The sequence below is a fragment of the Biomphalaria glabrata genome, chromosome 6, assembly GCF_947242115.1.
Source record: "Biomphalaria glabrata chromosome 6, xgBioGlab47.1, whole genome shotgun sequence".
NCBI classification, from domain to species: domain Eukaryota; kingdom Metazoa; phylum Mollusca; class Gastropoda; family Planorbidae; genus Biomphalaria; species Biomphalaria glabrata.
This window is the reverse complement of record NC_074716.1, coordinates 19,143,267-19,167,163: the sequence shown is the minus strand read 5'-3', so window position 1 is coordinate 19,167,163 and position 23,897 is coordinate 19,143,267. Positions and strand designations below refer to the sequence as shown.

Here is a 23,897-nt window from a genome sequence, read left to right as displayed (position 1 = left end):
GACTATAATATGTTTTCTTTGTAGATGAGCTTCTCATAAGGGAAGTAAATGAATACTATTTCCTGTTTTGTAATTAATATGTACGAGAGAATGTAAACAATGAGTTCTTTTCTATATAGATCTATATAGTCTATAGTTATAGATCTAAATATATAGAATGTAGACTATATTTTATGTATATACAAATCTAGTTAAGAGATTGATGTATAGATTTTAGGGTATGAAACTAATGAAACTTTGACAAAGTGAAAGTCACAAGTGAATTATTCATTTATTGATTGAAATTGAATTGTTGATTGATCCTTTTATAGTATTATACTTAATTATACTTATACTTATCTTATTCTTAATCATTTTTTGATCCTTAACTTAATCATACTTAACTTAATCATTCATTAACTTAATGACCATATTTATCATCCTAGAATTAGAATCGTCCTAGTCCCTAGCCCTAGAATTAAGAATAGATAAGTTCTAGATCTATACTCTAGTCTAGATACTATAGTCCCTCTATAGCAGTGTTTCTCAAACTGTGTGCGCGGCACATTAGTGTGCCGCCAAAGATTTGCAGGTGTGCCGCTGGAGTTTTTAGAATGCCACACGTGCAGCGTTACACTGGTCTGCCTAATATTAAATTTTTATTTTACGTTGCAATGACATCTCCACTTGCAGTGACCAGTAGTAGTAGTGGATCTTTCCATTATGACGGAAAGGGGTGTTAGCTATTCAGGTTATGGAATTGTCCCCTATACATATATTATTATAATGAATAAAATGTTGGCCGCCTTAGCAGACGCACAGCAGTTCTCGACTTGGTAACGATAATAATAAGCGATGTGTTTCATGTAAATTGGTTAGGTGTATGCTAATAATAACAAATTATCAATAAGCCTTATTCATTGTTATCCATGGAGAAATACGTTAGCAAGAATGAAACTGCAAAAGCGTTAAATGAAAAGCAAGGAACCAAACGAAGGTACAAAGAAGATTACACCAGATATGGTTTCATATCTTCTGAACCATTGCCATTCTGTCTGATCTGCAATGCAACTCTGTCGAATGAGGCGCTTGTTTCAAGCAAATTGAAGAGACACTTGGAAACTAAATATCCAGCTGTAAAAGCGCAACCGAAGAAATACTTTTGAAAACATCAGGGCTCAACAAAATAAACAAGCTAAGACACTTACGAACTACCTAAAGCTGCCAGAAAAAAGGGATTGATTGCAAGTTATAAGGTTGCTCAGTTATTAGCCAAACACAAGAAAGCACACACAGAGGCTGAATCAGTCATTGCACCAGCTTTAGCAATAGTTGTTGAAACTATCCTTGGACCCGATGCCGCCGAAAAAGTTAAAAAAGTTCCTTTGTCAAATGATACTATCTCGCGCAGAATTGAAGACTTATCGTCAGATTTACAAGATCAAATCTGCAAGCACTTCGACGGGACTGACGATGACGTGTCTCTGCTGTGGACTCTTCAAGTTGATGAATCCACAGACATTAGTGGCAAAGCCCAGCTGCTAGCCTATATTCGATTCATAAAGGATGAAAAATGTGTCAACGAATTCTTATTTTGAAAAGACTTACCAACTACGACCAAAGGCGAAGATATTTTCAAAGTGGTGAACGAAAATGTTTTGCTATTCAAACTACAGTGGGAAAACTGTCAGCGTTTGCAACGATGGCTGTCCTTCCATGCAGGGAAATAGAAAGGGATTCTTCAATCTTGTGCGTCAAGAAAATCCAAATGTATTAGTTGTTCACTGCATGATCCACAGAGAAGCTCTTGCCTTCAAATCTTTACCGAAAGATTTGATGTCTGCTCTGGATCAAGTGATTCAAGTTGTAAACTTCATCAAATCTCCACCGCTTGCATCCCGACTTTTCTCTCTGCTCTGTGAAGCAATGGATTCAGACTAGAAATGTCTCCTGTATCACACCAACGTTCGTTGGCTCTCCAGGGGAAAACTGTAAAAGCGCGCCGTCCAACTCAAGGCTGAGCTGATTTCATTCTTGGAGGCTGAAAAAAAAAGACTTTGGATTTTCTATTCATGACGAGATCTGGTGGTTAATGTGACATTTCTCTCTGATTTATTTGACAAATTAAATTCAAGGACCATCGGAAACCATCATCACTGCATCCTCAAACTGAATCATTTGGTGAAAAATTGTCTTTGTGGCAAAGTAAGATCTCGAAAGGAGTCTTCGACTGCTTTCCTACTTACAATGAATGTGCTTCAACTAAAGAAATCACCCCCGAAATTCTGGACACTTTGACACACTTGCAGTCAGCATTGTGGCATTAATTTTCAACAGTTGGAAGTAATGAATATGGATGGGTCAGTTATCCATTTGGAAACAATGAAGCTACAAATTTGACAACTGAAGAAGCAGAGAAGCTCATTGATTTAAAGAAACGATGCCATTCTTAAGTCAAGTTTTGCCGAGAAAAGCCTGGATGTGTTTTAGATTTCAATCAACAAGTTATATCTTGCAATCAGTTTAAAAGCAATCAAAATAATTCTTCCATTTGCATCTTCATGGTTTTGTGAGTTTGGATTTTGAGCACTGACTGAAATCAAGTCTAAGAAAAGAGAGAGACTTCTTAAAATAGACGATGAAATGTGAGTTTGTTTGTCGACTATGGAGCCTCGATTAGATCACATTTGCTCTCAAAAAACAGGCACACCCTTAATATTAAATATATTACTTAAAAACAGGTAAATTTTTTTTCTTTTTATTATAAAACAACTGTTGCTCTTCGTGGTGTGCCGCGAAACTTTTGTAGTTTTTTTTACTGTGCCGCCAGACAAAAAAGTTCGAGAAACACTGCTCTATAGTCACATGGTCATAGTGTCTATAGACTAGACTAGAGTAGAGTCAAGAGTGACTAGACTATTACCGTATTATGATTATGACTTTAACTTTAAGTTATATAGTATCTAGACTATACTATAGTACTATACTCTTATAGTATTAATTATTAATAAGAAGTATACCAACAAATGTGTAATAAATAATAAATAAATATATACTAGATCTAGAATGAAAGAGGATGAAAAATGCTTTCCAACAACAACACATTTATGATGCTAGCATTATTAGTTCAAAATTTATTGAGATTTTAAGTTTGCCCAAAGCATGACTGACATCCTATGGACTTTATATAGACTAATATAGAGAAATAAAAAAAAAAGTGAAGCAATTTTTTTTTACGTGAATATTTCAGAAACTATTGTGAATACATATATACTTCTTCTTCTTCTTCTTCTAGCCAGCTTTATTGCTGCTGAGCTGTGAGCTCTTTTGCAGACTGTGCCAAGGAAAAAAAGTGTGCTGTTTTATACATATATACAAAAGTATAGATCTATATCAAATTGAACAGTTTCAAGGAAGAATTTTTTAATTTATTAGTGGCAAATTAAAATAAAATTAAAAATTTTAAATATCACTAGTAAATTACGAAAAACTAAAATTTTTAAAATTTTCTTTAATTAGAGTCTATAAAAAGATAAATGCTCCCCATTGACAAGTTTTTGACACAATAAGCTTTTGAATTGATCTAGATCTATCTAGTTATACAACTATAGTGTATTCAGAACAAAGCTGTACAAATAGTCCTTAGAAAAAACAAGACAAGATTCTGCTACTACGCTCTTGCGCACGCTCCATTGGCTTCCCGTGAAAGCGAGAATCAATTACAAGGTGGTCAAACTTTGTCATCAGTGTATATATAACAATGGGATGCCCTTGTACCTTAGCAAACTGATCACTCCATATGTCCCTCAGAGAGCCCTGCGCTCAATGGACTCAATGCTTCTAGTGGTGCTACGGTCTGCAGGCTTTTTCAGTGCACGGCCCTAAGGTTTGGAACTCACTCTCCATTGATCTCAGACAGACAACATGCTACACTTCTTTCAAGAACTTTAAGACCTACCTGTTTAAAACTTTTTTAGATTAGTTTGTTATTTTAGCTCTCATGTTTGTGTTTGTAATGTAATTACAGCGCCTTGAGCCTACATTTTGTTTGTTAACAGCGCTTTATAAATAAAATTATTACTTTTATTATTATTAGAAAAAGAATCTTCAGATTTAAGATTTAGATCTATTTAAGTATATTTCTTTGAAAGAATATTTTAGAAACCTAGATTTACAGATTTTAGCTACCTGTGTCTTGACAACGACTGTCCATATCTACCAACATTACCTGTGAAATTTTAGTACATGAAAAAAGTGTGCTAAGTTTTAAAGGGTCATTGACTCATTTAATCATAATAAATTTGGTATCATTGGAAAGCTGAATACATTTTCTAAGTGTATGATTAAAAAACGTATATTTATGTACGGAGACCTATATTTTTTTCCTTGTTATTTGAAAATGTCTAATTTTTTTAATAAAATATCTAGGAAATAGTAATCTAAGAGACAAAAAATGTATTAAAATTAAATTTGTTAAAGGAACCTGTTTTCTTTAGAGTAAACTTTAGAAAATGTAATAAAAACATTCAGTTATAAAGCAATGTCTTTTCTTAGGACTTGCTTAATTTCAGTTCTGTACAACCTGAACGGGACATTGTTTTAATGTCAAATGTGTTTTAAGATCCAAAATGGCGGCCTGTGCAACTATCAGCTTTCATCAAGTCCACTGTGACTTTATTTTTTTCAAGAATCTAGGCACCTTTAGTAAAAATATCAAAATTTACCTTTAGTTAGCAGTTTTACTGGTAGTAAAAAGTTGATTTAACTCCATCTCATTTTCTACAGACTTATGTTTACTTTGAATCTTTTATTGGTTTTAATGATTTCGTAGAATTTTGTTTTTGGTCACCTGTTGGTCACAACTGATGATACACTTAATAGGGGGAACAAAGAAGGTGTTCTGAGGACTAATGACTTTAGGTTGACCAGAGGAGGGAACTGGGTGGTTAGCTGAGCTTTTGGGAATGTCATTTATTTTTTTCTTTCAAGTATTATTAATGAATCCAAATCATTTGTCTCGAAGCTTTATCATAGGCATGTGGGTTATTCATTAGGTTTGCAACATATGTGCATCACTAAATGGTTTTTATATTAAACTAGAAAAACAAAATTGTGCTACAAAAACATTATTTCATTATCATCATTCTCAGAGATAGTAGTTGCTGTAAAAACAAGACCTATAATGCAATCTTTTCAAGCCCAAAAATATTGAAATGTTAGGGCAAAAAGAGCTGTAAAGAAAAAATTGCAACATTATTATTCCGTTTGTCTGTAAAGCATGATTAACACAATAAGGGAAAGTCAGACTAGATATAAGAGAAACAATTATATATTGCTACCATGAGAATAAGGAAACACTGCAAAGAAGGAGTATCATTATATGATCATCAAAATGTTTTTATAAGTCCCAGTAGAAGACAGTCTGCAGAATTCAAACATGTTTAAATTTTAAAATATAGAAATATTATTAATAAACAATCTTTGCTTTTCTTATTAAAGAAAATATGGGCTCAGATCAAAGTGTTCTGCCAGCAGGTGCACCAGGAAGTAATTTGAGATCCCAGCGAGATGAGGAAATACCCTACACACAATACTCCATCAGTAAACCTATTGACTCACGTATGTTCAATTTCATATAATTTATTGTAAGCTAACTCTCTGACAATGTCATGAAATTTGTATCTTTTATTTCTTCAATGACTTATAGCTATAGCCATCACTAACTCTTGTTTACATAGTCTGATAAAGCAGATCTCTTGTAAATGTCTTTTCAGATTCCCCAAGGCAATCTCCTCGACCTAATAAGACTCACAAGCCGGTTGTAAAGCAAGAGAAATATGGCACACCAAAGCATGAGATAGTAGTGGTCGCAGATGGACTCATACCTGTGAAAGATCCAGACCCTGAACTCACCAAACTCAACACTATTCCTTTTTTCTTCCCAATTTTAAGAGGATCATTGAATATTCCTATCGGAACTAAGGAGTTGGACATTCTTGATAAATTGGACCACAAACAGGTTTAGCTTTAACTTATAATCTAATTATTTTATTCTTTAGAATTGGAAAGAGTAATTTTAAAGTACACTTTAATTTAAGAAATATTTTTAAAAATAATAAATGTGAAATATTTAATGCCCTTAATAGTTTTGGACTGAGAGTTTTGGGCTGTCCTTATCTGAGATGAAGTAGAAGGGATGTAACGTACATTTAATTTATGAATAATAGTCAGAGAAAGACTTATTTGGGGGAACAAAGAAGGTCTGGGGACTAGTGAGTTCAGGTTGACCAGGGAGAAGCTACTGGATGGTTAACATAGCTTTTAGGTGTGCAGTTGTTTTTTTCTTTAAAGTAGAGTCTACCAGCACTTCCCTCCCCTTTTTTTTTTTTTTGAGAAAAACTTTCATGATATATTTATTTTGTTCTTTTCAAGCTGCTACTTCTGTGTCTGAGATACCAGGATCATTTAAGGCAATTGGCTGAAGCTGTGGCTTTTGACCAAAATGCTCTCTGCATTCGAATAAAAGAGGTTAGCAATTTTAAAAATATTTGTTAATAAATGTATACTGGTATAGATAAAATTATTAACAGTGGGTTAAAAAATGAAAATTCAAAAAGTAACAAATGTTGGCTTACAAAATATTTTGCTTTACTTCAAAACCTGTTTCCAAATTGTGGAAATGGATATTCATATTATTGACAGACAATTGAAGGAACTTCTGTATTTTATAAGATCATTATGGCTTGTTTTCTATCACAAAGATTAAGGAAGAGTGCTGTATTTTACATGGCTACAAGGAACTGTGACTTACATATTTTGTCATTTCATCTCTACTGTTATTGTACAGTAGTTACGCTGATGTTGTCAATTGTAGTCAAACTGAATTTCCATTTGATTGGATCAATAAAATTATCTTATCTTATATCCACTCCAGACAAATCCAAGTTTTCCAGTAGAATTAGCAAAATAATTTCTTAGCTAGATCAAAACATTGGGATCACAGTTTAAAAAAAAAGGTAGAGAAAATCTAGAACTTAATAATGCATTGTAATTAATTTTTTCTCCAATGCTGTTTTTCAGATGGACCATACAATCCATATGCTGATGAATACCCTGATAGAAAGACAGAAGAAGTACAGCAAATATGTGGAACAATTTGGTCGAGTTTCAGAAACTTTGCTCACCTTGAAAAAAATTCAAAAGTCAATGGATGACATAGTCCCTAGGATGGACATACTGAATCGACTGCTGCCAACTTCTGAACAGTTGGAACCTTTCTCCATCAAGAATGATGTACACTTGCTGAAACCTTGACCATCAATTTAGTCTCTTTTTTACACTTCTGTAAAGTATCTGGTAATTCTTAGTATGTAATGTGTATAAATATCTGTTGTTTATTCATTAAAAACATTATGTTGGTTAGAAAAGGGGCATTTGTACACAAAATGTTTTAGTAATTTTAATCAGGACATTCTTTTCCTCCTTTTTTTAAAGCTTTTTATCATGTCCCCCCCCCCTTTTTTTGTTTTTTTAAACTTTATAATTAACCTTAACACTTCCATTCAAAACTTAAGACCTTAAAATGTAGGATTAATTTTAGATTTTGATTTATTTCTCCTATCTTATTGTCTCAATATCACTTTGCCATATAAATGTGGTGTTTCTTTTTAAATTATTTATTATTTTTTCTTGGTATTCAGTCAAGTAAAATTGTTCTTTTTAACATGTCTGAGAATACCAACTTATTGTATAAACTATATGAGATTCATTCAAATATCATCGTCTTTCATATATCTTTTAAATCAAATAATTAAGCCTTGTGGTGCTAGAGTGGATTAAAATAAATGTAGCAGTGAAAAGTCAAGGATGGCAACTTGGCAAGGTGCAGCTGGGAAAGAGTACTCATTATAGAAGGCTAACAAGGACCTGTGATGTCACAACCTGTGGGCAGTGGAGACCTATAGCTCACTGCCACATTGTACATACCTGTGAAGTGGCAGTGAGCTATTGGTCTGCACTGCCCACAGGATGCAGGTCAGTGTTCTGCCTTCTATGATGATTGGTCTTGAGCTGAGCAAGTCTGAATGGTTTATTCTTTTCTGTTTATCAAAGTTTAAACATTTGTGGTGAGTTGTAAGATATCCCATCCTGCTAGTCCAGAAATATACAAAAAGTTTGAAAAACATGTTCTGTTCCAAATGTTAATTGGTGAAATGGTCAAATGGTCATGTTGCTATTCTGTTCTGAATGTTTAATGATGTTATGTTGCTAGTTTTTTAATCACATTAAATATAAAATATTTTTTCCTTAATTTTATTATAAGTATGCTTAATTTTCATTTTTATGTAAATATTTCTCAATATTTATTTTTTAATGTAGATATTTTGTCTTTCCATGTCTGTGAAATAATTTGTTTACTATAGTTTTTTAAGATAAAATTACATGTATATTTGGCAGTTCTGGCTTATTACTTAACTATTTAGTAAGTTTTCAAAAAATGAACAAATAAATTTAACAAATAAACAGACATAGGACATAGTAATCTTCTTCTTCTACAGAATGTCTGTATTTTATTTTATGTTTGAATTTAATATACAGAAATGTTTTTTTTTTAACTTTTAAATCAAATTGTTAATATATAGTTTTCAAAGACCTTGATAGACATTACCATTTGCTGAGTGCAATATTATTTCAGTTAGTAAAAATATTTGGTTTAAAGAATATTTTTCATTTTTTAAATTGTTAAAATGACTTTTTTGTTGAATTTGTCAAAAGAAATTAAGCAATGATTTTTTTTTTTTGTGTGTAGATGCTGTTTAACTTAATCACTTGGAGTTTTATGAAGTATTAAACATTATTTTAAAATGTTTTTATAGTAGTTGTACACTATTTGTGTGTCTGTTTGACCTCATTTTTTGAATTGTTAGTTTGCAAAATTTAATTTGAGGTGAATGACTTTGATTTTAGAATTACTTAGTTTTTGTCATTAAGTGATTTTAGAACTACTTAGTTTTTGTCATAAAGATTAGTGCCTCTAAAGAAATATTAATTTGGCTTAACCAGAGATTATTGTAGCACGATCTATAGTTTAATGGTGCCCCTTAATAGAAGCAGGTCATATCTGTCATTTATTCCTGCTTAATAATCTAGTAAACTCCTGTTTACGGTCCTGACAGCTTGAGATTAAATATTTTATAAAATAAAAGCTTTTTGTGGCAAAATATTTTTCAACTTTAGAGATATGAAAGAGTAGCCATTAAAAAAAGTTGTTTTTTTCTATACATATCTTCTTTATAATCTGATGTTTAATTTTAAAGATCTAGAAGTTTCTGTATTTAATAAATTAGTTATGCAAATAAGAATTAAAAGGTTAAGTATAAATTAAGTAGTATATGTCCCCATTCTTTAAAATTTATTTATAAAGATAATATTATGGTCATTATTTAGATATTATGTGTAGATCTAGATGTATTTTCTTTAGCAATATCTAAAATTACCTGGAAAACTACTCACTTTTAATATATTTAATATTTTCTGTGGCATTTTACATTACCACTTCTCATGTGACTGAAGAGGCCCATTCGTGATACACAACTGCTGTCACAGTTGGACATCTTTAATCTTCTTTCTTTCTACTTCTGGTGTGTACCATCTACAATCCAGGACCCTTCCGTTATTCTTGCCCTCCATATGCATCTATCCAGTGCTTCTTTCTCCCACCTGTTGGTGTCTATTCTGAAGAGCTTCAAGTCGTGCTTGCATACCTAATTAAATAAGTACACTTTAAAGTGGACACAGCTGCATCTCTAGTGAAAGTCTAGTGAGAGTCGACCCTGCGGAATTCAGTGAACTTGTCCAAGCCAGCATCTGCTACTGATAACAGTGCAGATGTCTTGTCACCCTGCCCTCCGCAGGAATTCCTCATTGGTTATTTTTTCTTGCCATCTTTTTTTAAGAATCGACCTTAAGGAGGTGGAAGATATTCAGCTTTTTTTCCTGCCAAGAGTAGGTGGACTATGTTTCACTACCACATAATAGCAGAGTGCTAATGACACAAGTTCGGTAGACTAGAGCCATGATATTGTTAATCAGCAAGGAATAGTCTTGTATTCAACGTTGAGGAGTTCCCTGATTACCACTTAATTTAACTTTGTTTGTTTGTTGTTGTTTTTTTTTTTTTGTCCTCTATCTGGATACATTAAAAAGTTTTCCAGAGGATCTTGTATGAAGAAATACAGCTTTGTAGATGTCATTGTAAGCATGATGCAGTAGGCAGGGAAAGAATATACCAATATATCTTAATCCACATTGAGACACTGGATTGTCACTGTAAAAGCTATCAATTGCAGCCTGGATAGTGCCGCTCTAGCTATTATTCTGCCAACAATGTTGCAAACACTGCAATCTCCTTTGTTTTTATTTACGTATTGAGTATTGTGACTATATTTGCGTTGCGCTTGTCCTGTGGAACATGGCTCTATTCCCTGCTGTGGCAGAGGAGATCAAAGAGTTCTAAGTATTTGGAGTGTTTGGTTGGCTTGTATTACTTCCGCTGCAATGCCATCGCACCCTGGAGCTCATTGAGTGCTTTCACGAGGAAACAAAATGTACTGTCTAATTTCTGTGGCATTTTACGTCTCGCGAGACGATCTTTTCCCTTTGCAACTTCTTGTGTGACTAAAGAGGCCAATCCTTGATACACAGCTGCGATCACAGGTTGGGCATATAAAATCACCAGGCGCCATTGCATTTTTACCCTTCTTTCTGCTTCTGTTGTGTATGACATCTGCAATCTGTGACCCTTCCTTTATGCTCTCTCTCCATGTGGATCTGTCCAGTGCCACCTCTTCCCAGTTGCCAGTGTCGATTTTGAAGAGCTTCATGTCGCGTTTGCATACATCCGTATAACGTAAAAGTGGGCGACCAGCGGCTCTCCTGCCTTCAATTAGATCGCCATACAGAATGTCCTGTGGAAGTCGACCTACTGGCATTCTACGAACGTGGCCAAGTCAGCCAAGGCGTCTGCTGCTGATAATAGAGCGGAATGTCCTGGCACCCTGATCTTCGTAGCACTTCCTCATTGGTTATTTTATCTTGCCACCTTATTTTAAAGATCCGCTTTAGGCATCGGAAGTGGAAGACATTCAGCTTTTCTTCCTGTCATAAGTAGGTTGATCATATTTCACTTCCGTATAGCAAAGTGCTTATCACACAGGTCCGGTAGACTAAGTATTTTAATCAGCAATATGTTGTCCCACACTCTTTTCTGCAACCGTGACATGGTGGCCATTGCTTTGGCTATCCTATTGTTAATGTCTTTATCCAGTAGAGTAGAGTGTTGTTGGATATGATGGAGCCAAGGTAACAAAAGTGATCAACAATTTCTAGTGGTTGGCCATTAATGCTTACTTGAGGTGCAGTGTTTGTGTTTTGGACAAGTATCTTAGTCTTGCTTTGACTGATGTTTAAGCCGAACTTCTGTCTAATTTATTGCAGCCCAATCAGCACCTTTTGAGGTTAACAGTGGTGTCAAGCAGGGATGTGTGCTAGCACCTACTCTGTTTGGCATATTCTTCTGCCTACTGCATTATGCGTACAACGACATCAACGAAGGTGTATTTCTCCATACAAGATCCTCTGGAAAACTTAAATCTATCAAGACTGCAGGCAAAAAACAAGGTTAGGAAGGTACTTATCAGGGAACTCCTGTATGCCGATGATGCAGATATGGTGTCTGACTCTTATACTCGGCTTCTGTTCCTGGTTGACAAACTATCTGCTGCTTGCCAGAAGTTCGGATGAAAATGCAACGGAGCCTGGTGATTACATATGCCCAACCTGTGACCTCAGCTGTCTATCAAGGATTGGCCTCTTAAGTCACACAAGAAGTTGCAAAGGGAAATAGTCTTCTCTAGAGATTTAAAGTGCCACAGATTTTAAATAGCTTAATTGTGTCTGCACGAAAGTAATATTGTACAAGGCCGAGTCTAAAATGAAATGTAGACAGTACAGTGTTGGTTATTAGGAATTTGGCTTGATTCCGTCCTCGTCGAACAAGCCACGTAATTGTGCTTTTTTAAAAACAAAGTTTGAAGTTATGTCGCTATGAAAACATTAAACCTGGAACATCATTTGAGACAATGCCAACATGATAAAATAGTTTACGATTTGAAATACTTTTGAACACTTTATAAGATTAGAGCCACATTAGAAAATATGTTTCATTAAACATCATAAAAGTGAAGAGGTTTGTGAGCGGTTTGCGCGCTGGATTGTCGTTTGGATTTATCGATGGTCCCGGGTTCAAACCCTGCCCGCTCCCATCCCCCGTCGTCCTGCGGGAGGTTTGGACTTGGAAGTAAACTATCTTCAACTCTGAAGGAACATCCAAAACATGTAAAACATAATAGGTATTTTTATACTTAGGCCTATATCAAACTTCAGAAAACTGTACACTAGAAAGGGAAAAACTTTACTTTGCGAGCCGTTGAAGAGGTTTTAAATTTTTTTTACACAATCTTATATCTGATATAGGTCTAATTAAAATTCATCTAAACAACAATACAGTTCAAGGTGTAATGATAAGATGAATTAGGACAATGAAAGGTTCCTACGTAATTACTTGCAAATGACATGCTTAAAAAAAAAAGCTGGACTAGTTAAAACCTTGCCTGATAATATAGTGTTATAATGATCATATTTTCGTTTTGTTATAAATCAAGAAATCCACAAAGAACTGCTCTTTGCCTGAAACTTTGATCAATGGGTCCTTCACACTGAAGTATGATAGTTGTCGAAAGGCTTAATTATGTCTGACAATAGGCATATCTTTTCTGAGTTCTTGGGTGCTTAAGATCCTATTTTAAAACCAATAAATAAATAAAGCAGGATTCGGAAATAGTCAAACGTGTTTCTTGAGTTGAATGAGGTTATCTTACAGCTACAAGTTGATAACATAAATTTGATCAAAACGAAGTCATAATCTCAGTGTCTCTTGTGAGGATTAAATTAATGAAACATACATTGGACAAGATTAAATTTCCCAATATCCAAATTTACAACAGCCAAACATCAACTAATCGAGAAGTTATAATATTAAACCTAACTAAACGAAAGCCCAATATTGAAATTATATTATCAAAGCTGCCCACCAATGGCGCTAAATTAGGCTTTTTTTTTTCTGTTTTGTCCATTCGTCTAATACATAATAAATTTTGTTTTGCTTCATTTTAATTTGAATTTCATTAATGAATATTGGTTATATATATGGTCTAGAAATCAGTGAGAAAACACATATAAAGTTGATGAATTTTCCAAAAAATGCTGAGGGGTCTACCGAAAAATGTACATTGGAAATTAAGGGTCTACTTAACAAAAAAGTTTGGGAACCACTGGTCTAGATCGAGGAAATATAAATTAGCGAAAATATTTTATGAGAAAGCAAGTAATAATATATTATATAAGTAATATATAGCCCTTTAATTGTGAGTGACCTCCAGCTGTCTTGTTCTGAGGCCGCGGGATACACATTTGAGACCAAAAGAAAATCCGCTGCCGAGGACAAACGCAGACGGCGAAAATCTAAATCGATCATATGTGGACAATAGTTATGCTTGCCCTGGTGTGGCTAAATATGTAGGTCACAGCTGGGGCTGCGCAGCCACGGGAAATACTGCATTCCTCCTCATTTATCTTCGGAGTCAAAGACAAGACAAGTTGGCAACACCCAAAGGGCAATTACTCTGATACGTAATCTGAATGAAGAAAAACAACTTTTAAATCTCTGCTTACCATGCATCCATTGACATTGAATTAACTCCAAACTGACTAGATCTAGATTAGATTCTATCTATAGATCCAGTTGTAATTTTGAAATGTAAGAGGAGTAAATGGTAATAGCAACCTTGTTAATGTCAATATTATAATATGCATCCTCTGTCGGTTGTCAGTGTCTCTGTCTACTCATCTACCACTGTAACTGTTAACTGTCTGTTAGATCTAGAGATGAATTAGATATCTAGTGATCTAGTAAGTAAGTGTTAGGTACTTTGAGTTGACAAAAAATTCAAAATAAATATAGGTAATTTGAACAGAAGCTATTTAGTTATGTAGAGCTTGCTGAGAGGGTTAAAATGATACCACATTTATCTTTCTATGTTATATAGTTATGCCGTTTTATGTGTAGAAAAATGGACTTCTAATAACTTCTATAGAAGTATAGAAAATGTCCAAAAAGCTGTGATCGAAAAAATGAATTTTCGTCTTTATCTCATCATAACTTTATAACCATAATAGATAAAAGCTTGAAATTTGGAACACAGCTACCCCATTATATGACTTTTAATTTGAATGAAATGAATGTTTCATCTCACATGTGACATGCAGCTAACATTCATTCACAGCTAATCCAATAATGACAATTGTTTGAAAATTGACTTCGATCCTTTTTCTAGAATGCCGTTTGGTAGAAACTTCCTTGACTCAGCTTTATAATATTTATAAATATAATGTAAAATAACACCTTGATAGCATTCTCTCCACTAGGTTGATCAAAGATATGCTGTTAAACAATGCATAAATCATTTATACTTCATATTATCCACGAGAATTACTATACTATAGTGTCTGGCGCCACATGTCGCTGCATCATGGGTTGACTTCTTTTAACATCGTCAGGATGGGCCCAAATTTGCCTTAATTAGCTGATTTCCTTTTATATTTTGTGTACCTAAGTATAGAAAAAAAAAGATTTCTAACACTACTCTATTATAAAAATATTGATTTTCATACTAAAGTCATAGATTGTTATGGTAGTTATAATTTTTCCACTTACCCATTTCGAAAAATAGCCTAATTTGGCATCATTTATAGCATGTTAGGGGAAGTTTTTTTAATTTTGGAGGACAAAATTTCATTAAAAAATAATGAAATATAATATAATAACAAACTTTAAGCATAAATCTAGGTCTAAATTCAATAAAAATATTCCAAGCTTGCTTAAAAATTATATTAAATGCAAAATCATTCTTACCTATGACTTTACTTGTACATTTTCTAAATAAACATGACTTTCATTTGTTGACAATGTGGTATCATTCAAAAGCTTAGGAATCCTCCTTTAAGATTAGCATGAGGGTTTTTAAAACATGAAGCAAATGTAAAAACAACAATCAATCAACTAACACCATGGTTTTGGAAGTCTAGCCATGGTGTTTCAAAACTATATAGCAGCTAGTCTAGCAGTTTATAGTTCAGTAGTGTAGGGATGTCAAACTACCTACTACTGTCGACACAAGTGACACATGACATAGTCACTGAGTCAGTGTTTGGAATCCTTCAGGCTCAGGCCTCAACCCAAGACCAAGAAATTGAAGAAAAAATTTAAAATGTTAATAATGATTTATCATTATTAATACTTTATAACATAAATTTTAATCTAGATCTAATAATCATATTCTTAACATTAAGAACACCTTTAGTAAAATCACTAAAATTTACAGACCCTACGCCGCCTTCGACTATAATATAAAGTAGGCAGTAGCATATAATAATAATAATATAATAATTATACATAAAACTTATTAAAGCACAGAACCATAATCTACAAATATACAAAACCTAGATAATAAAAATCCTCAGAAATACACACAAATAAAGGCACATAAGTGACATTTCTTTTAAATTCCATATAATGCTTATTATGCTAGGACAAGTTGTACAAATGCTCCTTCTTTCCTCTAGCGTCTAGAGCTATTAGAGTACAACATGGAATAGGTTGCCTGACAGAGGGACATGCGTAGGACATAATCATTTTTGTTATATCATCAATTAGGATTTAATTACAACACTGATGTTTAAGATACATCTCCATTTTATTGACATGAACAAGAAGATAGTTCTATTAAAACTATTCACAGGAGACTGTAATACACATTAATAACATAGTTGAGTAAAACATGTGAACACACTGAACAGTAGAACAAGGTCTACAAGAAAACAAACACACAACATGTATAAACATAAATACATATACACAAATGTAACAACTTTCTCTTTTGTAACTTAATCAGCACATAAACATGTTTATTTATTTATTCATTAAAAAAAAAGAGGAAATTAGAAATATTGAGTTCAAATCTAAAAAAAAAACAACTTTATATCTCTGTGACTGACCTGTAAGACCCATTCAGTCACTGGCATTACACTCTTATAGACACTTCAGGATAGAAGAATAAAAAATTATTACACTTTTGTACACATACTTCAGGATAGAAGAATAAAAAATTATTACACTTTTGTACACATACTTCAGGATAGAAGAATAAAAAAATAGTGGAGAGGGGGGAACTGATGTGTTGGCGACATCATCCCGACCACAGCTAATTCCCTGGCTTTCATCTCATTTCCATAAGATATCCATAGCTGCTTCACGACTGAAGGAAGCCATATATAATATATATATATAAATTCTTCTAAATGTTCTTTCTTCCATAGTCCCATTAGAGCATGTAACAGGTTGCCTGAATCAATCAAGAAAACTAATGACTTAGCAGAATTGAATTTAACATGCTCAACTAGATTGACACATAGATATGCATCTATAGGACCTAATTATCTTATGTTAAGAAGGAATGTGTGTACCGTTAATTGATAAGATATCATAAATGTATATAATGAATGATCATTACAGATAGTCCATTCTGTCTTTTTTTCATAGTTAAGCCTTTTGTACCCAAGAATAGGTTCTTTCTGGGGTTTGTGAAATGACAGTAGTAGAGTTGGGGTCTGGGGAAGCACAAAGCATGTTTTCCTGCATTCTGAACTTAAATTTTCATTTTCTGAGGTGTCTACTTTGTAATATCCTGTTATTCTTCTTACAAAAAGTGAAGGTCATTGATCTGCTATTCACTAGATCTACATATTATTAATGGAGTCCAGCGACTGGTAAGAAAAGAAGTCAATGTGTTAAGTATTTTGTTTTGGCAAGGGTTGGGAAGGAGTCTGGATACACCCATGGGAACTAGAAGCTTTGAACTTGGCTATTGGAAATGATATTTCTTTTTCCTGTAAAAAACCCTTTCCACTTTTACATTAGTCTCAATGTTTGACATATATATATATAAATAAAATAATAATTGTGTTTTAGTAAGTTTTAATTATTAAAATGTTGGCTTGCTTTTAACGTCAATTCAATATCAAATGGCAATGAATTTGGTTAATATCTTAAAATAAAACTTTAGGGGGAGCTTATGATTAGCATGATAGTAGCATTTATACATAAAATTGCTTAATTGAAAAGTTTTACACATATATTAATAATTTAAAAAAAAAAACTCTTGCTGTGATTCCATCAAATCACTCAAATGCATGACATATTATTAAAACCATATATTTAGATGCTAAAATATCCCATAAAAAATAAAATTACTCTAGAAAAAAAAAGAGTAGCTATAACAGCTTGATGTTTAAAATAGCTAACAAAGACATGACATTTGCACTGAAATTTTATCATTAAGAAAACATTTTAAATTTGATCTGTTATTAAACAATAACCTTCAATGTGTACATTTTCTATAATTATAATTTAAAACAATAATGTACCAAATTAATTTTTTTATATAACATTTGAACTGAATTTATCAAATGTTTCAGTTGTTACATACCTAAACTTGGAGATGTTCAGACATTTATGTTCCAGAGTTTTGACTAATGCATTACCCAGAACACAGCCAGCAACAGTCATTTGTAATGGGTACATGTATTCACTATGTTCATCTGAAAGCCAGATTTGTCACTCCAGATTTCAAGACTCAAAGACTCACAATGTCAGACACATGTGCATGACCATATTAGTGAACAATTGCACCCCTCATCAGTGTATCACTACATCTAGGAAATGCTGTCTTTCTGTTTGTTGCACACCTGCTGTGGTTCAGTCTAGACACAAGTCTAATAAAAGAGCTTCTGATTCAGCTGAAGTAAGTTTGTTTTCTTTACACTGTTGCAACACCATAAAGACTAACTTAGATTCTTTATAGTGGTCATATTAACACAGAATATCCAGTTTTATTTAGCTCCTTTTTTCAATAAACCAAATAACAAACAAAAATTCTTGTTTACTTAAAATGCACAGGCCTAATTCATTAGTACTATTAACAGTAATTTACTGTTATGGGATTTAACCAAAGAAGAATAGTTAGGCTTGCATTAATTGTAAAAAGAAAGGAAAATAATGGATTGTCTATTTTCAGCTATTGAGGTAACAACAGACATAAAAATTATACTTTGTGGCATGGGCTTGGGAGTTGAATGGCATAATAAAAAGAGTTGAATTGCATAATAAAGAACAGTAGTCATTTACAGAGAATGAACAAATCATTTGTATATGTCAATGTCATTCAAAAAGAGAAAAAAAAAAAGACATTAACAAATATAACAAAAAATTATCTAGAAAATGTCAGCCAGGTTTGAATGTTAATCATCTAATTTTTAATTATGACACAAACATAATATACATATTTAACCTAAGTGATTATCACTTTTAACTTTCATACATTAACTTAATTCTGCAAAGAAATGTGTGTACCCATTGCCACCTTTAGAATGTAATAAGTTTAGATTATTATTCTTAACCATTCTAATTTAGGAGAACATTTTCCAAATATATATATATATAAATATATATAGTTGGTAAGGTATTTTGCATATATTTCAGAAAGATGAAGAGGAAGATAGTGATATAGATGATGATGAATTGGAAGAGAATGATTTTGAAGCACCACCTAAATTTAAAGTTATAAAAGTGGTGGTTGCATCCCTCAGAATAGATTCTATAGTCAGTCATGCTCTTAATATTGCTAGAAAGTAAGTCCATATTTTTTTGTTGTTGCTTTGTTGTCTTTACTAATTAACAAGAAAGTACTTTTCCTTAATGAAAGTTATTGTCCTTTAGACTTTTAGACTTTTCTGTTTTAATCCTCAAATTCTAGGCTATTTATAGACAAATTGTGTTATTAGCACATGTTTTATTTAAAATCTTAAAATTTTACAAAAAACTATTCACAAAATATTGATGACTTTTCCAGCCTGTCACCATTTTTTTGTATGATTTAAAACTACAGTTAAACATACATTTGTATTTATTTCGTGCTCTATTTGATTAATATTACTCTTAAACTTTAGCATACTTATATCATTGCAGTCGCATGGATGAAATGTTTCTGGGATCATCCCTGATGCTAAATGGTGAAAAAATTAAGAAAAAAGCTGAAAAGGTTATTATCTTGTAATTTTTTTTTCAAGCCTTTCTTTAGATATAACTTTGTGAATGAATGGGATTATATTGTTTGTTTCATTTCCTACTTTTAACTCACACTTTTGTCATAGTCAAAAATGATACATTTGAATCATTTATTTTGACAACTTTTCATTATCCTATGGCTCTGAAATTTTACAGCAGCACTCATTCTGTGTATGACAAAGCATTTCATTGATATTTCACAAGGTTTTTTTCATTAATTAATGATTTTTTTAAATTTAAAGTTATGCCCAGTTTTCTATCTAGGTGGTGGGACTCTGGGGAACTAAGAATTATATTGTATTTTATTACAACTGAGTGTCAGTATATACATTGTGCATATGTCCACGCCCATGCAAAAGTTATCATGTGAAAATGAAACTTGAAAATGGATGGAAAAGATCTTATCTTCTTATCTTAAATATATTACAGATATTACTTAAAAAAAGAAGATAACTATGTCCTAAGTGTTTCATGTGTCAATCTAGTCATGCATGTTAATCTTCTAAGTCGTTGTTTTTTCTGACTGATTTGCTTTCTATTTAATGTTTTGTGATATTTATCATATAATATCAATTAAAATTGTTAAAAATTATGAAATTATGCTTAGATAACTATATTATTTAAACATAAAGTTGGAATTGATTTAATTTTTTTATGTTAAATCATGAATTATAAATAAAGAGGCATAATTCAACATCTCACAACTGAACAACTGTACTAGGTATGAATGTCCTCTCAGAGTATCTCAAACTTTCATTTCAATCTTTGATTCTTAGATGGAGGAAGGGGACTATGTTGATGTCATCTTTGAAAAGTCTGAGAATCAACTTAAGGTCAGGAGAGTCAAACTGTTGAAAGTTTTACCAGAGAAAACTAGCAGTGATAAATTTGTGGTTAAAGTTCGAGTCTGGAAGACTCCATTTTCATTAGAAGCAGCCAAAAGTGAATATAGTCCTAGAACTTCTTAATGACTTATACTTTTTTTTTATTGATTGACAGACATCGAATACAATTATTTTGTAATGAATGTCTTTGTTTATGATGACTGATTAAAATGAATCTACAAATACATGACAGTTTTGTTGTTTGCCTGTTTCTGCATTAAAACCTAGTCTTGATCTAATGTCATTGGTCTGTGTTTGGTCATGTCAGTATAGAGAAACTGAATTGAAACCTCTGCTGCCTTGCAGCTAGACCTAAACAAGAGAAAGACACTAGGAGTCAACCCTGAGGAAAAATCAGATCCGTCACCCTTATGCAGCACAATGCAACATCCTGGTATTTTTTCAGTAATCTTGATCAGCATTGAGTACAAGAATTATTTTTTTTTAATGGGACATAAAACGCTTCAAAGTGACTGTTTAAAAAACACACTCATAGCTTCATGTAGCGGCCAATACCAGAAGTCCGACAATTTCGTACACATTTATATTTTCTTTGAAAAGACCCGGTGTATTGTATTAGAATCCCGGCCTTTTAGCGTCGCTGTTTCTCTGGTCACTACTTGACTCAAATTTTGAACATCTATCCGCTTTATTCTTTCTTAAGCTTCTGGGACTATTTGAGTAGGATGAAATGTGGAACCAAGACAATAAAACAAAAAATATGTTTCTAAATATTCTGAACATAATCGTTTCCAGGCAGTGAAACGTGTGAAGTAAAGCTGACACAAAAATTGTATCGACGATTTAGAAAATGTCATTGAAGACGTTGAGAACCAATAACAGGCTGCTTGAACTTGTAATACATACAAACAAGCGGCTCAGAACCGAGTTCGGTGGAGAGGTGTGGTTGCGGCCCCTGGGAGTACACAGGATGAAGTAAGTCACACACAAACCCACCTAGGCCTACACCACATTAGGCACATGGTAGGCTTTCCAATTGGAGACGTAGAGGGCGCAACAAGTGAAGAAAAAGTAAACCAATGCGCTAAGTTTTGTTCACTTTTTAGCACTTCACGGAATCAAATTTTGTAAGATCTTCGTTTGTAGCACCAGTGACGTAGCGAGGTGGGAGAGGGCTTGGCCCCTTTAGGGGCCCCCAGCAATTTTTCATTCGACATCATGTCAATAATGTACTTAATGTGTGGAATACATGCAACATGCCTGAACATGGTCGCTACTTTACATAACATGAATAGCAAGATAACATGGCATTGGCCTAATATTTAATGTACAAAAAATTCAGACACTTTTTGAGGGACCCTCATGTGGGGTCTGGGAGGCATTTTCAAATTCGGACTCCCCCTCCCCCCACCCTATCTACGCCACTGTGTAGCATAATAGAATTTCACTATTAGGACGTATGACACTTTGACTCTGTGATTGAAAACTTACTTAAAAACAACGGGGCAATTAGCTAGTAGGAATAAAGGAGCTATCATACAAAGATCAACTGCCAAGCATTCAAATTACTGCTCGATTTTTATTTTATTTTTTGTTAGTTGGTAACACTGAAGTTCTATTAAGCGCCCTTGGCATTCTTTAACGTACAAATCTTAATAGATCATTAACAAAGTTAACATTACTGTTTACTGCAGCCTCCGAGAAGCGAAAGAAAAGAAGATGTCAGCTACTGGAAATTGTACTGGATGTTGCAAGAAGTCAGTCAATCTAAGAATGAATGAAGTCAGAGCACAAACGAAGAGTTGTCAATGTTCCATGGCATGTGCCTTGCGGAATATTTAGAGAATGGGGATGACACTGACGCAGACAAACGAAGAGCACTTTTGCATAGATTATCAGATTCATTACATGATAAACAATCATTCCTTTGTCTATAGGCATTCGACTGTCACACATGAATCCGTTTTGGGCGGCAAATCGAAAGTGGGTCTGAGAAGATCCAATACCGGGTACCAATCTGTTTAAGACGTTGTCGATAAGATAGCCTAGTTACAGACGTCGAGAAATGGAGATTGCTATGAATTCAGAAAGTGCATTAAGAAGTGTAGCTCCCTGATAAAACAACATTTTCAATGTAGTCTAATTGTAGCAGAAAATTCATAAGAGTTAGCTAGATGTAATAGGCCTAATGCGTAAAGTGCAGCAGCAACCTATTGTAGATAGCGAGAGGTCCTAGAACTATGTGAATTGCCTATAATGAAGGAGGCTCAGGTTACGGATGAAAATCACTTGCATATTGTGTCATGATGAACAGTTAATCTGAAGAAGAAAAAAAGATTAGCGGTCCATGCTGCTTGACAAAGTGAAAAAATGCCGACAAATTCAGTAGCGTCGCTAGGGTCGGTGCCACCCGGTGAGGTTAGCTCAGAATGTCACACCCCCCCCCCCCTCCACCGTGCTTTCAACTTTATCCACGTTAACCAATAGAAATTCATTTTGTTGAACCAATACAGTACGCTTATTACCTATTTTCATCGATTTCTGCACAAATGTAAAATAAGTCAATTCAATTTGAAAATCCCATTGTTTATGAGAAGTTTCAATAGTTTTACATACTGTTACGAATCTCCCTATCCAGGCTCGCTGCAGATTGCACCAAACGACACCACCAACTTAAAGAACTTGACAACTCTGGGCTTGAAAATAACGTAATAGTTTAATGTCAATAAATAACAGCCAATACTGTACAATTGGCAGCACGTAACACAAGACTGTACAAATATCTCTCCGCCGTATCAATTCTTGCACTGGTCTCTCTGTCTCGTCTCGGACTTGTACTGAGCCGTTGTAACGAACTGTAGATCGGGAAGTTGTGACTCACTCGTCTCTGATATCTTCGCTCTTTATATAGGGTCCCTGCTGGCCTTCTAGAACCGGACAGAACATCGCTCGACCATTCTGGGTGGTCAGATGACTACATCCCTCGTGACGCTCCTGAGCTCTGTTCACGATGTCGATCCTTCCCGAACCATCTTGTTGACACTCGTCTCGGCCGATCGTCGTAACTCGTCACGGTTGACCGCTCGTCTAGCGCTGGCCTGGGGCGATTTGCGTCGGCTGACTACACACACACCACCACCCCCATCTGTGCCACAACCAGGTTTATAACAATACCTTACAATGTATCTTTATTAAAATCCACTAAACATGTTTCCTTTGTTAGACTTTTAGACGGAAGCTGTATAACATTTAGCTGTGTTATTAAAAATTTCACTACTATCTACAGGGGAATATGTAAGTTTACCGCTACCGCTTAGACATCTATTGGTCTCGGAGAGCGTTTAATGATCGCCTATCGAGGTCTGTTTTTTTTTTTTTATCGCGCTTAGGATTGATACCCCAAAATGACAATGTTATCTATTTTTTAGGAGATTATTATGAGTTTTCACGAGATTTTAATAATTTTCAGGACTTTTTAAATATATATTTTGCAATTACAAGATATTTCCATTCGGGCTTTTATTTTCTAGTTTTTGCCAATATTCATTTTTTTCCCTTCGGGTGCAAACCGCACCCCCCTAGTGACGCCACTGGTGCTGTTCCCACTACCGTAGTTAAAGTTAGACATGTACATTTTGGTTTCTTATAGTTATAATGTTTTTTGTTTGGTGTAATGCACAAATTGTAAGACAAATTTCCTTACGGATAATAAAGATTAGGCTATTATTATTATTAATGAAAGCCTCTACACTTCGGCATTCGAGTGATTGATA

The 23,897-nt window shown here is 33.8% G+C and overlaps 2 protein-coding genes across 7 annotated transcripts; both read left to right on the top strand.

Annotated features, from left to right (window-relative positions):
• Positions 1-20: 20 nt before the first annotated feature.
• LOC106064441 (BLOC-1-related complex subunit 5-like) lies at positions 21-9,260 on the top strand. Of its 4 annotated transcripts, none has more exons than XM_013222999.2 (5): positions 21-92; positions 5,479-5,598; positions 5,754-5,998; positions 6,412-6,507; positions 7,060-9,260. In XM_013222999.2, the coding sequence occupies exons 2-5, from the start codon at positions 5,484-5,486 to the stop codon at positions 7,291-7,293; spliced, it is 690 nt and encodes a 229-aa protein (XP_013078453.1). In that variant the 5' UTR covers positions 21-92; positions 5,479-5,483; the 3' UTR covers positions 7,294-9,260. The 4 variants fall into 4 exon arrangements, with proteins under 4 accessions (XP_013078453.1, XP_013078454.1, XP_013078455.1 ...); XM_013223000.2 differs by having other exon boundaries at positions 78-218; XM_013223001.2 differs by lacking the exon at positions 21-92 and adding an exon at positions 117-258.
• A 4,446-nt stretch (positions 9,261-13,706) lies between these two features.
• On the top strand, positions 13,707-20,350 carry LOC106060895 (uncharacterized). Of its 3 annotated transcripts, none has more exons than XM_056034001.1 (5): positions 13,707-13,855; positions 17,632-17,957; positions 18,695-18,843; positions 19,181-19,253; positions 20,056-20,350. In XM_056034001.1, exons 2-5 carry the CDS (start codon positions 17,655-17,657, stop codon positions 20,245-20,247), a joined length of 717 nt encoding a protein of 238 aa, XP_055889976.1. In that variant the 5' UTR covers positions 13,707-13,855; positions 17,632-17,654; the 3' UTR covers positions 20,248-20,350. The 3 variants fall into 3 exon arrangements, with proteins under 3 accessions (XP_055889976.1, XP_055889975.1, XP_013074375.2); XM_056034000.1 differs by having other exon boundaries at positions 13,713-13,871; XM_013218921.2 differs by lacking the exon at positions 13,707-13,855 and adding an exon at positions 16,823-16,923.
• The last annotated feature ends 3,547 nt before the right edge of the window (positions 20,351-23,897 follow it).